Source organism: Calypte anna, chromosome 7, assembly GCF_003957555.1.
Source record: "Calypte anna isolate BGI_N300 chromosome 7, bCalAnn1_v1.p, whole genome shotgun sequence".
In the NCBI taxonomy this organism is placed as follows: Eukaryota; Metazoa; Chordata; class Aves; order Apodiformes; family Trochilidae; genus Calypte; species Calypte anna.
Genome location: NC_044253.1, coordinates 32,355,701 through 32,376,251, shown reverse-complemented (window position 1 = coordinate 32,376,251; position 20,551 = coordinate 32,355,701). Strand labels below are relative to the sequence as shown.

The 20,551-nt window shown below is 43.3% G+C and overlaps 1 protein-coding gene across 1 annotated transcript; it reads left to right on the top strand.

Moving 5' to 3' along the window:
* Window positions 1-1,565: 1,565 nt before the first annotated feature.
* On the top strand, window positions 1,566-20,319 carry FRZB (frizzled related protein). The gene is made up of 6 exons (XM_030454689.1): window positions 1,566-2,164; window positions 9,942-9,989; window positions 14,535-14,600; window positions 17,135-17,339; window positions 17,588-17,651; window positions 19,184-20,319. The coding sequence occupies exons 1-6, from the start codon at window positions 1,711-1,713 to the stop codon at window positions 19,292-19,294; spliced, it is 948 nt and encodes a 315-aa protein (XP_030310549.1). The 5' UTR covers window positions 1,566-1,710; the 3' UTR covers window positions 19,295-20,319.
* Window positions 20,320-20,551: the final 232 nt, after the last annotated feature.

Here is a 20,551-nt window from a genome sequence, read left to right as displayed (position 1 = left end):
AGGGGAAAAATATGAACAAGAGTTCTTTCATGCCACTGCTTCCTTGGCATCGCTCTGGCCCATCTTGCATGGTTCTGACACCGGGTGGGCACCATCCCCCACCCATCATTGCTGCCAGGTAAGGTTGTGCAGACAAAGCCAGTGTATTCCGCTTCCATCCAGATGGGTGAGGTTGGTATTACACCACATACCTTTTAAACACGTGGTTTATGCTACAAGAGGCAATTCAAGCCTCAGACTTTGCTATGACTGAATTTGAGGAGCTGAGAGGGTGAGTTGGATCTCTTCTTTATTCCCTCTGCAGATGAAGGAGGTCCCCTTTGCCTACCCTCATAGCTATTTTGTAAGCCTGGATGCAGGCTCAAGGGCATGGACAGCCTTACAGATGGCCCCAAGCCTATCAGGTGTGCACACATGTATGGATGTTTCTACTCAGCTCTCAGTCCCAAAGTTTCATGGAATCATAGAATAGTTTGAGTTGGAAGGAACTTTTCAAGGTCATTTAGCCCAATTCCCTTGTAGTAAGAAGGGTAATCTTCAACTCTCTCAGGTTGCCTAGATCCCCATCCAACCTGAACTTCACAGTTGGGGGGGCATCTATGACCTCTCTGGGCAACCTGTTCCAGTGCTTCACCACCTTCATCATAAAAATTTTCTTCCTTATATCCAGTCTAAGTCTACCCTCTTTTAGTTTAAACTCATTTCGCCTTGTCCTATTGCAATAGGCCATGCTCAGGTTTGTTTCTGTCTTACAATCCCTCTCAGTACTGGAGAGTCACTATAAGGTCTCCATGGAGCCTTCTTCAGGCTGAACAACCCCAGTGCTCTCAGAATCACAGAATCATTAAGGTTTGAAAAGACCTCTAAGATCATCAAGTCCAATTGTCAACCCAACACCACCATGCCAACTACACCATCTCCTGCAGTTCTATATCCAGGTGTTTGTTTCAACACTGACAGGGACAGAGGCTCCACCGCTTCCCTGGGCAGCTCCTTGTTTGCTTGGTGAGTGCCTTCACCCGAGCCAACAGTTTTGCAGCTGAGTGAAAGGGATAAAGGCTTCATCAGCAATGATAAAAGTTTAAAAATGCCAAGAAAGCCTTTCCAGGACTAGCACGTTGAGTTTCCAAGTCTGTATCTGTGGTTCCTTTCCTGAGCACTGGACTCTGGTGAGTGTGTTTTTACTCATGAGTTTGATTTAAGGTAAGGAACTGAAGTAATAAACCCGTAAATACCACAGCAAAGCTCAACCTAAGCACATGTTCAAGGAGTTGCTGGAGAACTTTGTAAATTTAGTCAGTATATTGGAGCTTGCTCTTTTTCCAGACCAAGACCACCCCTTGTCGTCCCATTGCTCTGTGAACTACCCCAACACCCACGCATGACCGAAAGACCTTTCTGAGGTAGTTTATTTTCCCGCTTGTTTGTTTGTTGACAGAAACACACCAGCAACCTATCCTGCCCCCTCAGCCTGGGACCCGCCTTTCTCCTCGTGCCGGCGTGAGGGAAAAGGCGGGCCCGGGCCTGAGGGGAGAGGCGGGCCCTGTCCCGCCCGGCTGCGGGAGGTGCGGAGGGGGACGGTCGTCGGGGCGGGGCCCCTTCGGCACCGCGGCCACCACCGCCGCCGCCGCCCCCCGCACCGAGGTCTGCCCGTTCGGTTCCCCCCCCGCCCCCCGCCTCGGCTCGTCGGGGCGGGTGGTGTCCGGCGGTATGTGGCGGGGGTTGGCGGTGTTAGCCCTGGCCGGGCTTCTGGTGCTGGGGAGGGCGCCGGCGGGGCGGTCGGCGGCCTGCGAGCCGGTGCGCATCCCGCTGTGTAAGCCGCTGCCTTGGAACATGACCAAGATGCCCAACCACCTGCACCACAGCACGCAGGCCAACGCAGTGCTGGCCATGGAGCAGTTCGAGGGGTTGCTGGGCACCAACTGCAGCCCCGACCTCCTCTTCTTCCTCTGCGCCATGTACGCCCCGATCTGCACCATCGACTTCCAGCATGAGCCCATCAAACCCTGTAAGTCCGTCTGCGAGCGGGCCCGCGCCGGCTGCGAGCCCGTCCTCATCCGCTACCGCCACGCCTGGCCCGAGAGCCTGGCCTGCGACGAGCTGCCGCTCTACGACCGCGGCGTCTGCATCTCCCCCGAGGCCATTGTCACCGCCGAGGGCGCCGGTGAGTGTGCGGGGACGGGGACGCTGAGGGACACGGGCGGGACACGGAGCCGCTCGGCGCTGCCCGCCTAGATGGACAATGGGCGCCGCGGGCGGGGAGGGGGAGCCCGCCCCGGGGAGCTCTGCCTTTGCTCCGCTCCTGCAAGCTTCTCTCTGAGCCTCTTTGCTTTCTCTCCGGTCTTTTTCCCCGCTGCTCTCTTCTCCTCCTGTTAACAGCCGTACCGCTGCTGGGAAAGTTTCGCGGTGGGGAAGGAGAGTGTTGTGTGGCAAGTGACAGCCCCGCCGTCGTGCTGAAAGTGTGGGAATGACAACTTTTACTTTTCGCCTAAACGGGACGCGCATTACCCCGCTTTGGTATTATTTTTTTCCACACGTTTTGTTATCCTGCTTTGGTCCTTGGTCGGCAGAGGTTGCCCGCTCAGAGGGGCAGAGCCACCACCAGAGGTGCTCGGGCTCGTCTCCTCTCTTTGCTGCTCGCTCTCCTCGGAGGGGGCTGCTCCCCTCCCACCAAAGCCATCGCACCTCGGGGCACAGCCAGTGAGTGGGTTTTGCGACAAGAGCTGCGCCCAAAGGAGCCCTGGGCTGGAGCTGGGGGGCTAGGGGCTTCCGAGCCTCCTTCCACGCTAGTGGTGGTGCGAGGACAAAGCCAAACTCGTTTGTGTTGTTGGCATTGGGGTCCCCTGTCAGGTCCCTGTGATAAGGGGTCACCTTAGCAGAGGTGCAGCTTTCCACTGCGTTTCGTTCCCAGCATCTCTGAGCGAGCAAAAGGCACTGGGGCAGCTCCAGCACAGCTGTACCTGACCCCCATGGGCTCCAAGGGGCCATTGGAGCCCCTCAGCTTTCACTGGTTCCCATTTCACTGGTTGCACTCTCTGGGGGCCAGCAGACCACACCAACTGATACCGTGTGTCTGGCTGCTGCCCCAGGGTGGCAGGAGCATCTCTGCGTGGTCAGGTGTAGATTTTTGACCACTTTGTCCATCATGAAGCTGTAAAGCTGCCATTGCTCAAGGACCCCGCTCTGTTACAGCTGTGTGCTCCTGTCATGGCTGCCTTTGGGCTGGAAGAGTTAGAAGGACAATAGCTCCAGGGTGGCAAGACAACCACCACAGAAATAGTAAATTGGAGGAACTGTTGAATAGGATATGAAGGAAAGCCAGTGGGTGGTTATGGACACATGAGGCTTAACCTTTTTTAAATGACCACAGCTCCTGTCTCACTTGAAGAAAGTACTTGCTGGTGGTGGAAAGGAGGCATGCTGCAAAGTTGCATTGTTGATGAGTCTGCCAGACCGCTCCACCACAGGAGAGGGAGAGCAGAGCTGGGTAGGGGAGCAGCTGGGAAGTTTGGGAGGCTGAGGCAGGGCTGCAGCCTGGTTGTGCTGCCATTCAGCACCTTTGGTGCCTGCAGTGGCAACCCCAGGCTGTGGCATCTCACTTATGGGCTGCAGATCCCACCTCTCTGTTCTCCCCCAGCAGTACCTTGTGAGTGAAAGTTTTTGGGGTTTTTTTCATGCTATAATGCTCAGCACAGTACTTGTCTGTGCTTCTGTCCCCTTACCAGATCCTTTATGTCAGCATGGCCAAACACTGTAATATCTGTCTTTTTCTGCTGACAAAATCTTATGCTTCAGTTTCCTGACCATGGCCCCCAGCCCTGCTTTCCCAGGTGAGCTGCTCTTTCCACTCATCCCCACTTATTTGCAGGCCAGACTAACTCTGCTCCTTTTCTTTCTCCATTGAGTTACCTTCTCCTTCTCTTGAATCTCAGCTCAGTGACCACACCCTGGTATCTCCAGTTGTTACTGCTATTTCTCTCTAACAATTATAATGACTCCCCTTGCCTTTCCATCTTCCTTCCCATGCAGTTGTCTCCAACACATGAACAATCTGTTTTTTGCCTCCAGCTGCCTCAGCTCCAGCTCTCTGGAGGCTGCAGTTGTGCTGGGGTGGTTTGGGGCAGTGTGGGTTTGAACACCAAGCGCCTTTCATATTGAGGTGCTTTCAAAACCACCTTAAAAATGGCTCCAAACTGATTTCAGATTTGCAGCATTTCAAATCTGGAGGGAGGAAGTTTGGCTGAAATTGCCCCTGAGTTACCTATTTCTGAGGATCTCAGCAGCACAGTAACCTCTTTGAGGGATTCCAGGGCTGGATCCATGAAAACTCTCTTTCAGTGAATGAGAACCTGATGACATTCTCATTTCTGGGTTGAAAATTTTGAACTGATGCATTATGCACCAGACTGAAAGAATCCTTCTTGAGGGAATAAAACTGCTCCTTTAGAAAGCAGAGCCAAGGATTCCTGTTCTAGGAAGAGGTAAGGTGAACACTTCCAAATTCAATTCTCAAATAAAGGATTGCAGCCAAATAGAAGACACAAATAACCAGCTGCCTAATGGACACCATGCAGAATACCTGCTCTTATTTTATCTCCTAACTGCTCTTGCCCCTTGTGCTGCTTGCAAAGTACATCTAATAGGGCTGTTGCAAAATGAGGAGGAACTGTTCTTGGTAAGATCTGAGACAAATCCCAATTTAGAAGCTCACTTTTGGTTATTGAGGCACAGGTTATGAGTCTTCCACAAATATATTCTAGGAGCTCTTTCCATGTACAGTGGAAGTGGTAAGGAAGATCTGGAGACGTTCTCTTTGCAGGAATGAGTCTGGTATTTGTGTCTTTCTTTTCAGGATGAAAGCAGTTCTGCTGGCAGACATTGATACAAGCTGTCTGGTGTATGCAGGAGGTCCCATTCACATGCCCCAAGTATTTCAGTCTCTTGTGCACTCTCCCTCACATCTGTCAAGTTATCTGCTTCCTTCATTCAGGCTCCTTTCAAATCTTAATTCTGTGAGGCAGCATGAAGAGCAGATAGACAAAACCTGGCTTGGATCTAAAATTTCAATAGCAGGACCCATTTGTAATTTCACTCATTAATAAATGATGAGCCTGGTCACAGTCTCTGGTGTGGGGATGCTGACTCAGAAAAGCACTTCAGGATGTGTTCTTGGCTGCTACTATCTAGCAGACTGTTTATGTCTCAAGTGATGTGTTTATTTCTGTTTTGAAGAGGGAACTGGCAATAAAACCAGAGCAGTATGAGGGGTACTATGTGCATTGGAGGACAGATCTATTGGCTTCTCTGTCACCATGTCTTGTTTAGGTTAAAAAAAAAGAGCTTGAAGGAATGTTGGGTTGTTAATGAGATGCTGGAGAAAAGGGAAGCAGCATCACAAGGCATCAACCTCGTGTAATTAATGTCTGAACTCTTTGGGGTGAGTATTGTAAGACAGCTGAGGAGAACTCTGAATTTCTTAAAAAGAATACCACCTCTTAAACTTTAAAGAAAATTAAACATTAATCAAGCAATGGAGACCTATTTTCTCAAATCTTACAGAACCCAGGATTTCTCCATATAGTCCAAGTCCTCTGTTATCTTCCAGTCTGCCTGGATGAGTTCACAGTGGCCTGGTCTGTGAATATGGCATTGCATCTTCAAAAGAAAAGCAAAAGAAGCTTTCCCCATGCTTGTTTTTTGTATGTTATTAACTTTGTTTCCAAAATGGTGGTTTCCAAACTCTAGATCAAATTTACTCTGGGCTCAGACCTCGCATAGTTCTGCAATAGGAGTTGAAATGGACAGTGATGCCAGGGGAGTTTTGGACTGTGCTGAGGGTGAGGGTGTCCAGATTGTCATTTGTAAAGCTGAGATTTGGTTTGGTGTTTGCTCAAAACTCGGGAGCAAGCTCAGTTCTCATTTAAAGAAAAAAAATCTTAGCTTCAAGTATGAAAGAAGTCAGGAAAAGTAAATAAGGGAATTTAAACTTTATTAACGATGGTAGCTGGGCTGAGAACCCTAGATAGCTTTTACAGTCTAAGCCTCAAGTCAAGACCCAGTGAAATGTCATCAGAACTTGTCAGGATTGTTGTGTGGAATAATTCATTGTGTGGAGCAGCCGTGCTGCCATGTTGACAGGTGCTCTGTGACTTGAGAGTGCCAGTAGTCTGTTTACATTTTTAACTAGGATCAACGTTTATATTAACTTTGCTCATTTTTGCAGCCAGGTTAGCAAAGATCATCTCTGTATTAAGAGCTGAAGTAGAGTGCAAAGTCTGAATGAGTGTGTTTTGGAGGGGTTTCTTGATGGGACTCCCAGATGTCTCCATCAGAAGGAAGTGTCCAAGCAGCAATCTCTTGCTGTGATTTTGTTCTTTGGGTCAGGGTGCTGGGAGTGGCCTCAACAATAGCTGGACCAAAATCTTTAAGTGCAATCACAATTAGGATCATGCCACTTCTGGCTCTTCCTCACCTTTTTTTTTGTAATTCAAACTGTGATATAAATAAGATGCATGCTCAAAACTAAATTTGACCAAGTTGCTTCCTTTTCCTGAACATACCATTCAAATTGAAGAGCCAGGCATTGTTTTGTACACAACTATCCAAGTGGCTTTTAATCTCCTCTCCCTGACAGCGTTGTAGATTTTTTTATATAGCAAGCCTCTGAAAAGCAATTAATTAAAACAACTTCTTGGAAAAATCATTTTAGATTTTTTTTTCCCCTGCTCTTAAACAAAATTTAATGGGAAAACTTTGAATTGGAGCTCTGTATAACATTTTCTCCTGGGCAGTCCAGCTAATCATCACTGACAGGTATTTCTTTCAAAAAAGATTTTGTGTAGAGAAAACTTGGCAGAGAGGTCACCTCAGAAGAAAAGTGGAACAATATGAAGTAGTTTGTTTATTTTTATAGTTTTTTGGGTTTTGTTTCTTTCTTTATGATGGATTACAACTGGAGGTTCCAGCAATGTGTGAACCAGCCTGATGGAGAGATGTCTTTGCTCCTTAGACCGCTGGGTTAGGGGACTGGACTTATAGTTCCTCATGCCCACCTCAGATCTTGCATGTGGCTGGTGGCAGGGTTGGCCCAAACCCTTTTCCCCATCACTTCCCTGGTGGATGAGAAGGGACCAGGTGATATGGGCTTGTCTAGGGGAGGGTCAGGGGCATGTAAAGCATTTCCCAAGATGTGTCCTACACCAAGTGGTGGAGGTCTCTGATCCCCTCCACAAGCCCCCTCTATCAGCAGAAACTGCTGATCCCAAAATAAAGCATGGGTGCACTGGGAAAGAGAAGCAGCAAGGCAAGTTGGACACTTGCCTAGCCTTGAGCCCTCACAAGCAGGGAAGAGAATCACAAAGTGGCCTGCCAGGACCTGTTTAGTCTTCCTTTGCTCATGGACAGACACTGTGCTCTGACCACATTTTCAGAGCACAAGGTGCTGCAGACACAGGAGCCCTTTCCATTAACATCTGTTCTGCACACAACCCCTGAACTCCTCCTGTTGCACAGCCACCTACCCACAACCCCTTGTGTACCTACAACCCCTGGTTTGGGGTAGGATGAGGGACCTGGCACATCAGTGCAGAATTAGGAAATGGGCTGAGCTTGCTGTGTGTTGTAATTCGCTAAGAAGAAAGAAAGTTGTGTGCCTAGGAGTTGAATGAAACTTGTGGTGGAAAACAGTTGAGTTCTGTGTTTGTTAGGACCAGGTTTATATCCAGCATTTGCCAGTCCTCCTTGGGTCAGTGTCAGTTTGAAGGACAAATGTCTCAGCTGACACATGAACAGTGCACCCTCCGAGTGGGGTCGGGGAAGGCTGCAAAACTCTCACCAAGCACCAGTTTATATTGAGTTGTAATTCCAGAGTGAATTGGACTTGGTTTGGTCAAATCCTATGAAACTGTGACTGTTTGGATCAGTCCTTGGTTTAGGAAGGGAGAGAGCACTTCAGGGCTTCTTTTTCCTTCCCTGTTTCTTCCATGGATATGAACATGGTAAACATTTAACCTGGTACTTCCCTTGCCTCCTCTGCTGTTGAAAATTTTTTCTGCTTTTGTTGATGTAGGAAATGTGGCTTGGAGGTGTGAACAATCCTTTTGTATGTGACAGTCATCATGTGGTCACCCTTTTACTTAACCATTCACAAGAGCAAGATGATATTAATCCTTTCATCCTGTGCTGAAATACAAGAAAGCAGTTGGATACAAATTTGATGAAGATCTCTTTTTTTTTTTTTTTTTTTTTGAACCATATATTATTGGTAGGGGTCATGATCTTGAATTACCACCTGATAACAGCAGCTTTTTTAAAATATGAAGCTTGCACAGGTGAATAATGAAAATAAAACATGAAAGAATGAGCCTGGGTAATCTGAATTGTTACAAGGCAGCATGGAGAAGCCTTACAGCTGCTGTAGATGTACCTGATAACCACCAATAAAATTGGCTCCATGAAAATGTTGGGTTTGTTCTATCAGCTAAGGCCCTATGGTAGTTTGGAACTTTTTTTGGAAGAAAGTGGGTGTGATTTTTATTAGCAACAGGATATTGGATGTAAAAGGGCATTTATTCAATTTATTCTTTTTGGTCCAATTATCTATGCCCTTTGCTCTTTATATGGGGAGGAATAATTAATCCTGAAGTCTTAATATTTTTAAGGTAATTATGTTGCTAAGGGAATCAGTTGTTCTTCAGATTTAATCTTGCTGTGGCTGTCATATAACCATGTCTCTTTTTATGCAAAGGAAGTTATATGTTGCTATGAGAAGTGTAAATATGCACTAAAATGAAGTTGTTTTATTTTAAAAAAGGATGGCCAAATCAGAAAATTAAGTAAATAATATTAGATCTCTTGTAAAACAGGTATTTTAAATACATTGTCACAGAATTTGTGATTAAATCATGGCCCCAGCCGTTAAAACTCAGTCCACACATCTAAATCCTTCACCTATATTATTTTTGGTGTCCTGGGCTGTGTTACAGCTTCAGGTGCAGGAGAGGAGTTTTTGTGACATAACCTTTTGTTTTACATATATATATTTGTTCTATATTCTGAAAGCAGTGGTGTTACATCCATGATAATATAAACATTTAACAAAGATGAAGTTTGAGTGACACCAGCATCCAGAGCTGAAAAAGCTGAGTAGACATTTGGGCAAACATTTGGATTTAAAGGATTTTATTTTTTTCTCTTCTATTTTTTATGTCAGTCTAACAAAGCATACTGCTTCTCTCCCAAGTCTTGTTTCCCTTGTGTTCATTTTTTCCTTAACTTGTACAACATTAACATACTTGTTTTTCATGATCAAGTGCATGTATAAATCCCATAAACTGTGTGATTTAATAAACAATAGGTTTGAAATTATGCATTTTACCCATATGGGACACGTTCCACTTCTGAATGTGCCTGAAAACAGTTCTTTGGGCATTGTGCCTTTTTTTTCCTTCTGTTCCTTATCTGGCCTTCAAACTAATCTGTGTTTTTAAACTGAGGGGAAGGTCTGAAACATTTGTTTTGGCATGTGCTTCAATTATATGATTGTGGTTGGTTTGATTTCCTCAGTAACCAAAAAAACAAACCAAAAGTAGTTTCTCCATCATCTAATTAAATGCAAATAGTATGTGTACTTTTTGTAGATCCTCATAAGTTAATGCCATAAATTTCTATCCTCGTTCTAAACCTGCCAGTCTGTGCACCAGTAAAGATGAAGTATTTAACCTGCTTCAGCATTTAAACATGATGTGCTGGGTTTGGGTGAAATTCACAAGAAATTGTGTCAATTTTAGCCAGCTGGCCTGTAGAACACAGCAATCTGTTTATTAATTGAGTAATGAAATGTACTAATTATTAGAGAAAGAGCATTTTAATGTGAGTATATTGAAACAATCCAGTATTAAAAATACTAACATTTCTTTGCATATTTTACAAATCCATGCCAGATTTCCCTATGGATTCTAATAATGGCAACTGCAGAGGCACCAGCATTGGTGAGTACATTTTCATAAAAACTGTATAATAACCTCTAACCTTTCCAATCCTTTTAATACCTAATCAAGTAAGAGGAGTACTTAGTGATGCATAAATACTCTGGTAATGTAGATGGCAGATGGCACATGGGCTTGGTCAGCCTGTGGACCTCTCAGTGGACAACTCAATTAGCACATCTTTCTGCACTCATCTCTTTACTTTTGTCAGGGCAAAATTCCCATCAAATCCTTAGGGCTGTGCTTATTTAATTAAAAGTTTTGTCTTGAACAGTGAGAATGTGCATTAAGTGGATTTGCATAGGGTCAAACCAGTGGAAGTAAGGGTTCATTCTGACTTAAAAGCTTACAAATTCAATTCAGCACTTTTTGTAGATAATAGCAAAACTCCTGTAAACCTGAGGAGATGGAGGCCGAGACCTTCTGAAGCTGGTTTGATTCCAACTGGCCCCCCCATTGCTTTTTATTTTTCTTTTGTTTTTGCTGACTAACCCCCCTTGACTGTTACCACTAGTCACAGCAATGCAAAGAAGCAAAGTGAAGCTTCATAGCTAATATATTATAGAAATGTGAATCTGTTGCTCAAGCAAGCCAATGACTGAATTTTATGATGATTCCATTAGAAGTTTTTCTCTTCAGCCTTTCTTTGACAGCAAGATGACACTTGGAAACCCAGCATTGGCCATCATGCCTTCCTTTCTCCAGAGGTGCTGATGAGCTGTGGTGTGCACTGATGCTCAGTTTATTGATATAAACACCTAAGTGTGGCTGTGGAACACGAAAATGGATACCTACATAATATTGGGTAACTTGAGCATTAATCTCTGACCAAATTGAAAAAAAGGTATTAATAATGCCCAGCTTATAGTATAGTTTTAAAATGTGGGAGTAGGTCCCAATGTGGAAGGAGCTATGAAGGTGCAAAATGTTATTAAAACTACAATTAGAAAAAAGCTTGAACTAGCTTCACTTTAAATTGGCTTGAGCATGGGGCTGAGTCTGAAAGATTTTCCAAAGATTTTTATTACTAATGCTTGTATATTCTTAGTTTTCAGCTGTTTGCACTTTTGTGGTATTGAGAGAGTGCTCTACAGTGTCTGTACAAAGAGCACACAAGCTTCACTTTGAGTATGAAAGTAAAGCTGGGATACCTTCATCACCTTCTATCAAAAATAGTAATTGTATCTATAGCACTGCTTGTCCTTAGGGAGGTAGACAGCATGGAATACCATAAGTGATCCTGCAGTGGAAGAGAAAAGAGTGAGATTTAGTTGTCCAGTTGCTGTCATGATGCATTTTGACATAGTAAAACCAAAACCAAATCTAAAAAAAATCCCATTAAAAAAATAGGGTGAAACCAGAAAAATTGCTAACAAAATGGAAGGGTAATATGTTTGTCACTGCCTTTTGCTATGCAGACACAATTTTTGGTTCAGTGCACTGCACCTGTTTTGACTGACACACACACAGTTTAGCCACCTAAAAGGCTGTGATTCATGATTGCTTTACTTGAATGTTCAGTAAATTTGTAATTTTGCCATTGCCAATAGAATTATTATTCTGCAAGTAGCAACCCAATTTGTTTTAAAAAAGATCCTTGGCTTGGCTCTGTGGTTTCTACAGCACATTGCATGCACTGCTGTGCATGGTTGCATGGGTTATCCCTGTTCAAGGCACCTTTTTTTACCTCTCTTGTCAGTAAACTACATTGTTGTCTTCTTCATCAGATGCTTTTCAAGTCACTTAGGAATTTTTCCAGAGGTTTTTTTTTTATCCTTAATTTGTCAGGGAAGCATTTGCCAGGTTTGAGCTTTTGTTAGTCCTATATTGACCTGTATTAAAAGAGAATATTTAATGGCAAAGTTAGCTGAGATCTCAGTAAAAAAATGTGAGCCTTTGCCGCCTGCCTCAGTGCTTGGAATGTAACCTTCTTGTGGTCCCAGAGCTCTTCTGGTAATTCTGGAAGCTTCAGAGGTGACTACCATGTAAGATGGGACTTTCCCTCAGCATTAAGAGATGCAGTACATTTTTATAGCTACCTTTTGTGGGTGTTCCAACTCCCTAGGGAAAGCACAACTTTGCCAGCAACTTGAATCCATCAAATGTGTGTTCTCTGTATTGTACTTCCTTTGAAAGTCACCGTAACAGGAATTGGGAGAGAGGAGTTGTTTGTAGGTCTACAACCTTTTAACTTACCTAGGCAAGTGACTGTTATTTTCTGCATCTCTAAATAGTAATTAGGAATTACACAGTGTTTTGTCAGTTTTTTGAAATGAAAGTCTGAAAAGCAATAGGGCAGCTTAGGAGGGATCCTTCACTAGAGACATGGACAGGTCTGAAAATTGTTTATAGAACAACACGAATAAAATACATTCCTCAAATTAATAAAATAAATAATCCAATACCATCTTAAAATGGAGGGAAATGTGAGGTTATGTATTCTTGTCTTGTAGTTTAGACTGTTTTATTCTACTTGTGCCACAGAACAAAGTGCTGTAGAGCAGGAGAATATTAAAGTCTTGTTGGAGGTGAACGCTGAGCTGCCTGAGTGAGTGTGGGTCATAGGAACACATCTTTTATGGCCTGTTTCAAGGCAGCTTATAAAATGGGCCATAATTTGGCCTAAACTGTGCATGAGCTCCCACAGGCAGAAGGGAAGCCAAAAATCACTTCCCTTCTCTGCCTTTATTATTTTAACACAGTCTCATACAAAAGCTGAAGTCTGTAGGATTCTATATATAGATTCCTGCGGATGTGCTTGAAATTCAAGGAAACAATATACTCTTCTTTTGAAATATTCTCCTCTTTCCTGTTTTTGTTTTTGGTTTTTTTTTTTGGATTTTCAACTACAATAAGTCTTTCAATAGAAAATAAATAATGATTGGAGAAGTCCACAACTGTATCATTCCATCTCTCTTTTTTCTTTTTTTAATACACAGAAATCTTGTCTAGCACATGAAAGTTCTTTTTCAGACTCTTCATGTTGGTTTTAACTAAATCACTACATTATATGTATTGGTATTATGGAATTATAGTGTATAGAAATAGGCTTCCACTTAAATATTAAGTCAAAGTTTAAATTAAATGACCATGTGTACATAACACTGGGTGTTTGAAACGACTCCACCAAACTTCACTTAGGGACTAACTTGAAATAAGTAAGTTATCATTAGAACATCCAGGTATGAAATACCAATGGTGTCAATGAGCACAGGGATCTGGAGCTTCAGTGTTAGCACTTTCCAGACACTAATGAGAATGTTTTTACCTCCCTTATTGCTCCTAGCTGTCTGGAAACAGCACCACTGGAAGCACTGCTCTGACAGCCTCGTTTGTATTGTCAAGGCTATCCTTATCTCCATAAGGGCTAACATTGTCCCTCTTTTAATTAAACCTGAGGTTCTGCATCATAAAAGAAAATGTGTAACATTTACCCCCCAAATTGAGGAAAAGTACTGTAGGCAACAGGTGCCTGCACTCAGCTAATGCTCAGCCCACCTGTGCCCAATTAGGGCTGACCCAAGTGGGCATGCCCGAGATCATTGGGCCAATAAAGGGTGAGGCTGAGCAAGACCAGGTCGCTCATTCCTGAGCAAGGGCCTCTGAGTGTAGGTACTCGGCTGGCTATCGCCAAGACTCTCCTTCTTGCAACAAAGTACAGAGTAGGATCAAAGGTGACTGCAGTAGTCAAGTGTACCCCTTCAGCCTCTTAAACTCAGTCTCTCTGATACCTCCTGCCAGGTGCTGCTGAAGAGACATGGTTGAGGTTTCATTTTGTCAAGACTGTCCCAGAAGCTTTTGGAGCAGGGACCCAGGTTCTGCTTGGTCCCACCACCCTCTAATGTGCTTCATCTTTTGGCTGTAGCTCTTCAACATCTTCAGGTGTGAAGGGTCTGTGCCACTCTTAAGAAATCATACAGTGCAGCTCCAAGGATGGACTGTTCTGTACAGTGAAAGCATGTTGGGCAGAACATCCCAGTTTGCTGAATCAAGCTGAGACATGTAGTCTTCAGTCAAGAGTTAAATCATACCCTGTCATAGTATTTTCTTTTTGTATCTTTTTTATGGTCTGTGTGATTAAAGGTGAAGAAAGGGCATTCACTAAGTGTAGTACAGGAGAGAGAATGGTATTTTGAAGATAAGAGAATCAGCACCAATAAGCAATGGGGCGACCAGGATTGAACCTCAAATTGGCTTAAATATTGTCTTGAAATAGCCTAGCCATTTTATGATTCTAAAATGGAAGACTGTGGTTACTTCAGACCCCAAGCCCTTGTGTCTTTGTTGTTGTGGTGTTTGGTTGGTTTTACTGCTTTGGTTTGGTTTGGATTTTTTTGTATTTTAGAGTGTCAGGTTTTCTCCTAGAAACCTTTCAGGTCTGATGGACAGTTCCATAGGAGTGCTCTCTGGGTTTTTAATATTTCACTTCTCTGTAATAAAGAAGTAAATTCAGTGAAATTTTTATTACATGTAAGCTTGAGGTTTCGAGGAGATTGTTACTGAACTTGTGCTCATTTCTTTTCTAAACAAAACTGTCTGGTTTTATAGATCGCTGCAAATGCAAGCCTATCAAAGCCACCCAGAAGACCTACCTACGCAACAACTACAACTATGGTAAGATCAGCTGCATGGCCAGCTCCCAGCATTTTTAAGACTATAGTGAGGGGAAAGTTTTCATTCATTTCATTTCACCTATGATCCCAATAACCCAGTAGTGCTTGTTACAGAAGGCAGATGTGGTCTGAAACATTTCCAAATTAGAAGCATGGAGGGCATCAGCAAGTCAAGTGTTGTTTCGGTGTCAGTTCAGGCATTTGGGGTTTGTGCACTTCTTCAGTGTGAAAAGTGATGTGACAAAAGTGAAGTTGCTGTGCTTGAGCTGCCTCTTCGATTCTTTTGCAGGAAAGGATGTTTTTACTAGGTTTCATGCCTACAAGCTCACCATGGGAGCTGACAGGCATACTAGGTTCTTTCCTTCCAGCGTATCGAAGCCATCAATGAACACCCTGCTGACTGCCAGTAGCCCCTGTAAAAGTGCTCAGAATCACAGAATGGTTTGGGTTGGAAAGGACCTTAGAGATCATTTAGTTTCAACCCCCCTGACATGGGCAGGGATACCTCCCACTATGTTGCTTGAAGCAACACTATGTGTTGCTTCAAGCCTCATCCAACCTGTCCTGGAACACTTCCAGGGACGGGGCAGTCGCAGCTTCCCTGAGCAACCTGTTCCAGTGTCTCACCAATTTCTTCCTAATGTCTAAGCTTAGTCTGTTCTCTTCCAGTTTAAAACCATTACCTGTTGTCATCTCACTCCATGCCCTTGTAAAAATTCCCTCCCCACTTTCCTGTAGCCCCTTCAGGTACTGGAAGGCCTCCAGGCTGAACAACCCCAACTGTCTCAGTCTGTCTCCATAGCAGAGGTGCTTGAGCCCTCTTATCACTTCTGTGGCTTTCCTCTGGACTTGCTTCAACAACTCCATGTCCTTCCAGTGCTGGGTGCTCCAGAACTGGACACAGCACTGTAGGTGGGGGTCTCACAAGAGCTGCGATCCTCACCTCCTCGGAACAGAATCACCTCCCTTGACCTGCTGGCCATGCTTCATTTGATGCAGCCCAGGATGCTGATGCACTTAACCCAGGTGCAGGTGTCCATATTATGTCTTCTCTTGCTGAGATTGTCCTGGTCTTCAGGCAGATTAGAGGTCCAGGCTCCTGCTTTTCTATGTACTGTTTGTTTTAAGCAAGTCAGGCTGAAGAAGCCAATGAATACTTACCACAGGAATTGAGCAATTGAGCCCATCCTTTTTCCCATTAATCATGTGAATAGCCTCACACTCAGTGAACTAAAGACTGCATTTAAATGGTAATGGTTGCTTAATGTGTATTAAAAGGATGCACATATACAGGTTGTCAGAGAAGCTTCCTTTAACAACAGATCCTGTTAAAAGCTGAAAAAAATATAACTGTATTCAGTCATTGCTATTTTTTAGGTGACTGGACAGTTTTATGTTGTGTTGGTTGTTGTGTTTGGAAGAGAATTACTCTAGTGGCTAGATGGTAGAGAGTAACTGAGCATGCTACTGCCCATCCCCTTAGGCTTTTGAAACTAAAGAGGTTTCCAAATGCATTTGAAATAACTCCAAACTGAAACAAGACTTGGTTTTAAAAGAGTTTAAGAAAGGGGATCACTTGAGGTAAATTCCATACATTAAATGCAAAGTTATTGATTGTTGGGAGCTGTATTTCATGTGGCTGCAGTACAGGCTGGCTGATGGTCTTCATGGGCAATACATGTGAAGAGAGGAGGTATAAGTCCATGGCTTTCTTTCTTCCATATTACCTTTTTCACATAGGTTAGCAGAAATTTGGAATCCAGGGCATCTGCTATTTGCAACAGGAAGGGACTTGTGTTTGGAAGCTGTGAAAGATGTGGCATTCTCTAGAGCATGACCTCTGGATCTTTGCCATTTGCATGTGGTCTCAGTTCAGCAGTCACTATGAGCGGAACAAAAAACATTGCCTTTGAAAGATAGCTTTTCCTCCCATGCAACTTAAGGCAAAAAGAAAGGGTGAGAGATGAAACAATTAGATGGGTCATCAGGTCAAGATCAGGAGCATTTGGAGTTCGTAAAGAGCAGAGCAGATTGCTGCTGTGTCACTGGAGAGAGGATAAAAAAGGTAAGGGTCTGTCATCTGGCAGAAGAAGTGATAGAAGAAGTTTTAATGCACATTCACATTTCTAGGAAGGTTGAGAGTGACGAATTAAGTTTGGTCATCTGTACTGCACAGTAGTCAGAGAGCAGTTAGAGCTTGAGGGAGTAGGAGAGCACACAAGGAAAGAATGAAATACATTTAAAGTGGAAAGGGAGCAGAAGAAGGGATGTTAAAGCCCGACTTTAACAGGATGTATCTCCAACTGGTTTGTAATTCCTGCTTGTTACCACACTGTTATGTGATACACTGAGCTACCTGAGCCCTCCTGGGGGAGGATGAAATAAAGAAACGGAGAGATGAGGTCAGGGATGTTGCTGGAGTTCAGGTAAGCTTTTGATAATAGACCCTGCAAAAGGCTAATTCCAGAGGTCACCACGAATGGCTTAGAGGTGAGCTGCATTATCTGCTGCTGCTAACTACACTCTTTTACCCAGTCATTAGGGCTAAAGTAAAGGAGGTGAAGACGAAATGTCACGATGTCACTGCAGTTGTGGAAGTAAAGGAGATCCTAAAATCTTCCCTGGTGAACATCCCAAAGGATACTGTAAACCTCCACACGAACTCTGGCTGCCTGTGCCCACCACTCAGTGCCAATGAAGAGTACATCATTATGGGCTACGAAGATGAGGAACGCTCCAGGTAGCTCTTTATCCATTGTCCCTGGAACATATTTGTTGTTGTTTGTTCCCCTGCCAGGACAGCTAAACTTCAGACCTACCAGGAAAGGAAAACTTGGAGTGACTCTGTTCATCTCCTTAATGGCATTTGGGGTGGGGGGGAGGGGGCAAGGCTCTCTGGAGGCACAGAGATTTTATTCTTGCATTTATTGGGTTGTACAGCTCCTCTGTGCCTGTTGATGGAGTAACTGATGGTTGTCTGTTGTGTAGGTTGCTCTTGGTGGAAGGATCCATAGCTGAGAAATGGAAGGATCGACTGGGTAAAAAAGTGAAGGTAAGAAAATCTTTCCCCAGAAGTCAAATGTTGCAGATCCCATGAAATGTCTACCTAATCTTTTAAAAAATACACATACTAGTTAATTAATATCAAGAATCAAAAATTAACTTGGTCTGTTATGTTCTGTATTATTTAGAAATGCTGAATAAAGGGATACATTGAATCATCCTGAAGAACACCAGCAGCAATCAAAACCTCCCTCCCAAACAATCCAGCAGTGCTTTAACTCTGCAGGCAGACTGTTCATTCTGCAGCACATGCCTGCTTAATTGGGATTGTGATACTAATTAAAAACCATAAAGATAAGAGGGCCTTACAGGTGTTTTCCAGACTAAGTCTGAATTATATTTTTCAGATTTTCTCTCTTACCAAATTGTGTGAATTAGTTATTACTCTAAATTTACCTTCCTGACTTAAATGAGGGAGGTATGAGATAAGTAAGCCCTGTCATAGCAAACTGGAAGCAGTGAGCTCAAATGCAAGCACTAGCTGAAAATATATTGTGATGTTTTATAATTTTGATGTATTCTAATGCCTTCCACATTCTGAAAGGATTGCCTTTAAAAGTTTTGATGCACCACACAAGGTATCAGTGATTTCACAGTTGATAGGAGTGCCATTTTACACAGAATCTTCTTGTTTTAACGCAGTTCCTCAGCCACTGGTTTGACATATTGGTTATGCCTGTGCTAATCTCCTTTCCCACTCATCTTTTTTCTAGTGGTGTCTGGTGGAAAAGTACAGTTCTGATGACAAATGCAAGTTTTTCTGTACATGTTTGTCACATCCACAGCGATCACGAGTGAAAAGATACAGAGATTTTGTTCCAAGTTGTCATTTGTTTTGGCAGAAGCCTATGAAATCCAACACAGCAGACCAAGTACTACCTTACTGCCATGGGCTGACTTCTGTTCCAGTTCTTGGGTTGCTGTATTATTTTGGGGTTTTCTGGGAGGAACTGACTTTTTTTCTCACTTATTTCCTTGTGGCCTGCGATCCACTGCCTCCACCCTTGCACTCCTTCTGGGGCTGCTGAGGACCACATGACCTCACCTACCATTTGTCATCATCATCTCCCTTTCCAAAATTAATATCAGTTGCACCAACTATGTTTATAAGGTCTTTTTGTACTGTGGTTGCTATTACCTGAAAAAGCAAAAGTAAATTATAATTTTTTTTTATTAATAAAAATCTCCCAACTTTTTATTCACCCCTTTCCCCCCAGTGACTGCACAGATAGCTTCATTCACATTTTATGATGGAGGAGATGAGATGCTTTTCTTCTGAAGCCATTATGTCTTGTATCAGCCCCTTCATTCCCAGGGGCTACAAGAAAGCCAGGAAATGTTTTTTTTCTGTTGAAAGTGACTTTTACTGATAACCTCACATTCCACGAGCTGAGCCCAGCACAGGATAACATGCTGGAAACCATGATGCTTTTTATTGTTGTGCTGCTGTTTGTAAACATACACAGTTGTTTTACAAGTGACTTATGACTTCTTTAACCTCCTTTGCCTTTCCCTGTGCAGTGTTGGGATCAGAAACTCCACCACCTTGGGAAGGGGAAGGCAGAGCCCGGACACAGCGACTCTGCTCCCAAGCCTGGCAAACCCAGCAGTGCCAGACAAGCACGTAGTTAGATGTGGGACCACCATACCTTGACATGCAGTGGACTATCTACTAAGACTTCATTGTTGAAGCAGCAAAGGAGAAATTGCACTATTGCACGTTATATTCTATTGTTTACTACGAAATAATGTTTTAGCTTACGTTAGTTTTTATTCTCCCTCTTTGTTTTCTGCCTTTTTTTTTTCCAGATGTGTGCAAGCTCTGGAAATACATATTTTTTTCTGTTACTAAGAAAGGTAGAAAACTGCCCTTATGAGATGGGGAAAGATAAGGACAAGCTGAGTTTACCATTTTATCTTCTCAGTCTTCCTAGGGAGGAAATTCTGGTGCAGGCAGGAATGAGAACTGGCAAAGCCCATCGCTTGCTGTCATGATCCACACTGGCTTCCCCCTTTGACTTTTCTTGGTCACTGTTAGCTGAAACTTGTTGTGTTGGGGGGAGGCTATTGATCTGGTTTCAAGTGCTTAAAGATTTTAATTCTGAAATATATAAAGAAGTGATGTTTAGATAACTGTTTAATCAGTATACCTTTGTTAAGTTTTCCTACTCATAAATAAACCACTTCGTGTAAGCCAAAGTCTAAGTTAAAATATTTCCTGTGACAAACACAGTGTGCTTGTACACAGGGAACCTGGGTTTTCCAGTGTTCTAGATGCTGCAGGAAAGGTTGTATAGCTCTGTTACTGCAGGATGTAATTTATGACATACTTCTCTTATAATGGCAGTTTTTTCCCCTTTTCTCCTTTTTCTCTGCTGAGTTGTAGGAGTAGACTGACTCACCAGGCCTGCTTCTCAGTACAGGTCTGCACTTTATCCTTTTAATTTTGTGGTGTTATTCTTAAATCTGTGCCTACATAAACAAGCGTTCAATGCTCAGTAAAATATGTCCAATAAAAGAACTGTAGTTGTCAACACAGACCTTATCTAACTTCTGAACCAATGTCATATTTTTTATATTACTGTTCAAAATATTTTAAGAAAAAAATTGTTCTTTTACGGAATTCATTGCTGATAGTGCCAATATATTTGAAATTATCTTCTGCTTTCCTGTTCTCTCATGTTCAAAAGAAATTAAAAGGGGCTAAAGCAAAGACCAGTCCTCTTTGCTGTAGCCTGAAAAGGGCTATTTCACTCTATTTCAGATGTAAAAGGCTGTTGTGTTCTCAGCTGGTTTTTAGCTCATTAGGGCTGCCTTAAGTTAAGAAAACAGTGGTGCAGTTGCAAGGTATTTTGAAAATATGATGGTAAGTAAACACAGAAGTATTTC

Coding starts and splice junctions, on each gene's coding strand:
- FRZB (XM_030454689.1), top strand. CDS start 1,711: ATGTGGCGGGGGTTGGCGGTGTTAGCCCTGGCCGGGCTTCTGGTGCTG. Junction 9,990..14,534: donor CTGCAGAGGCACCAGCATTG/GTGAGTACATTT, acceptor CTGGTTTTATAG/ATCGCTGCAAATGCAAGCCT. Junction 14,601..17,134: donor ACGCAACAACTACAACTATG/GTAAGATCAGCT, acceptor TCTTTTACCCAG/TCATTAGGGCTAAAGTAAAG.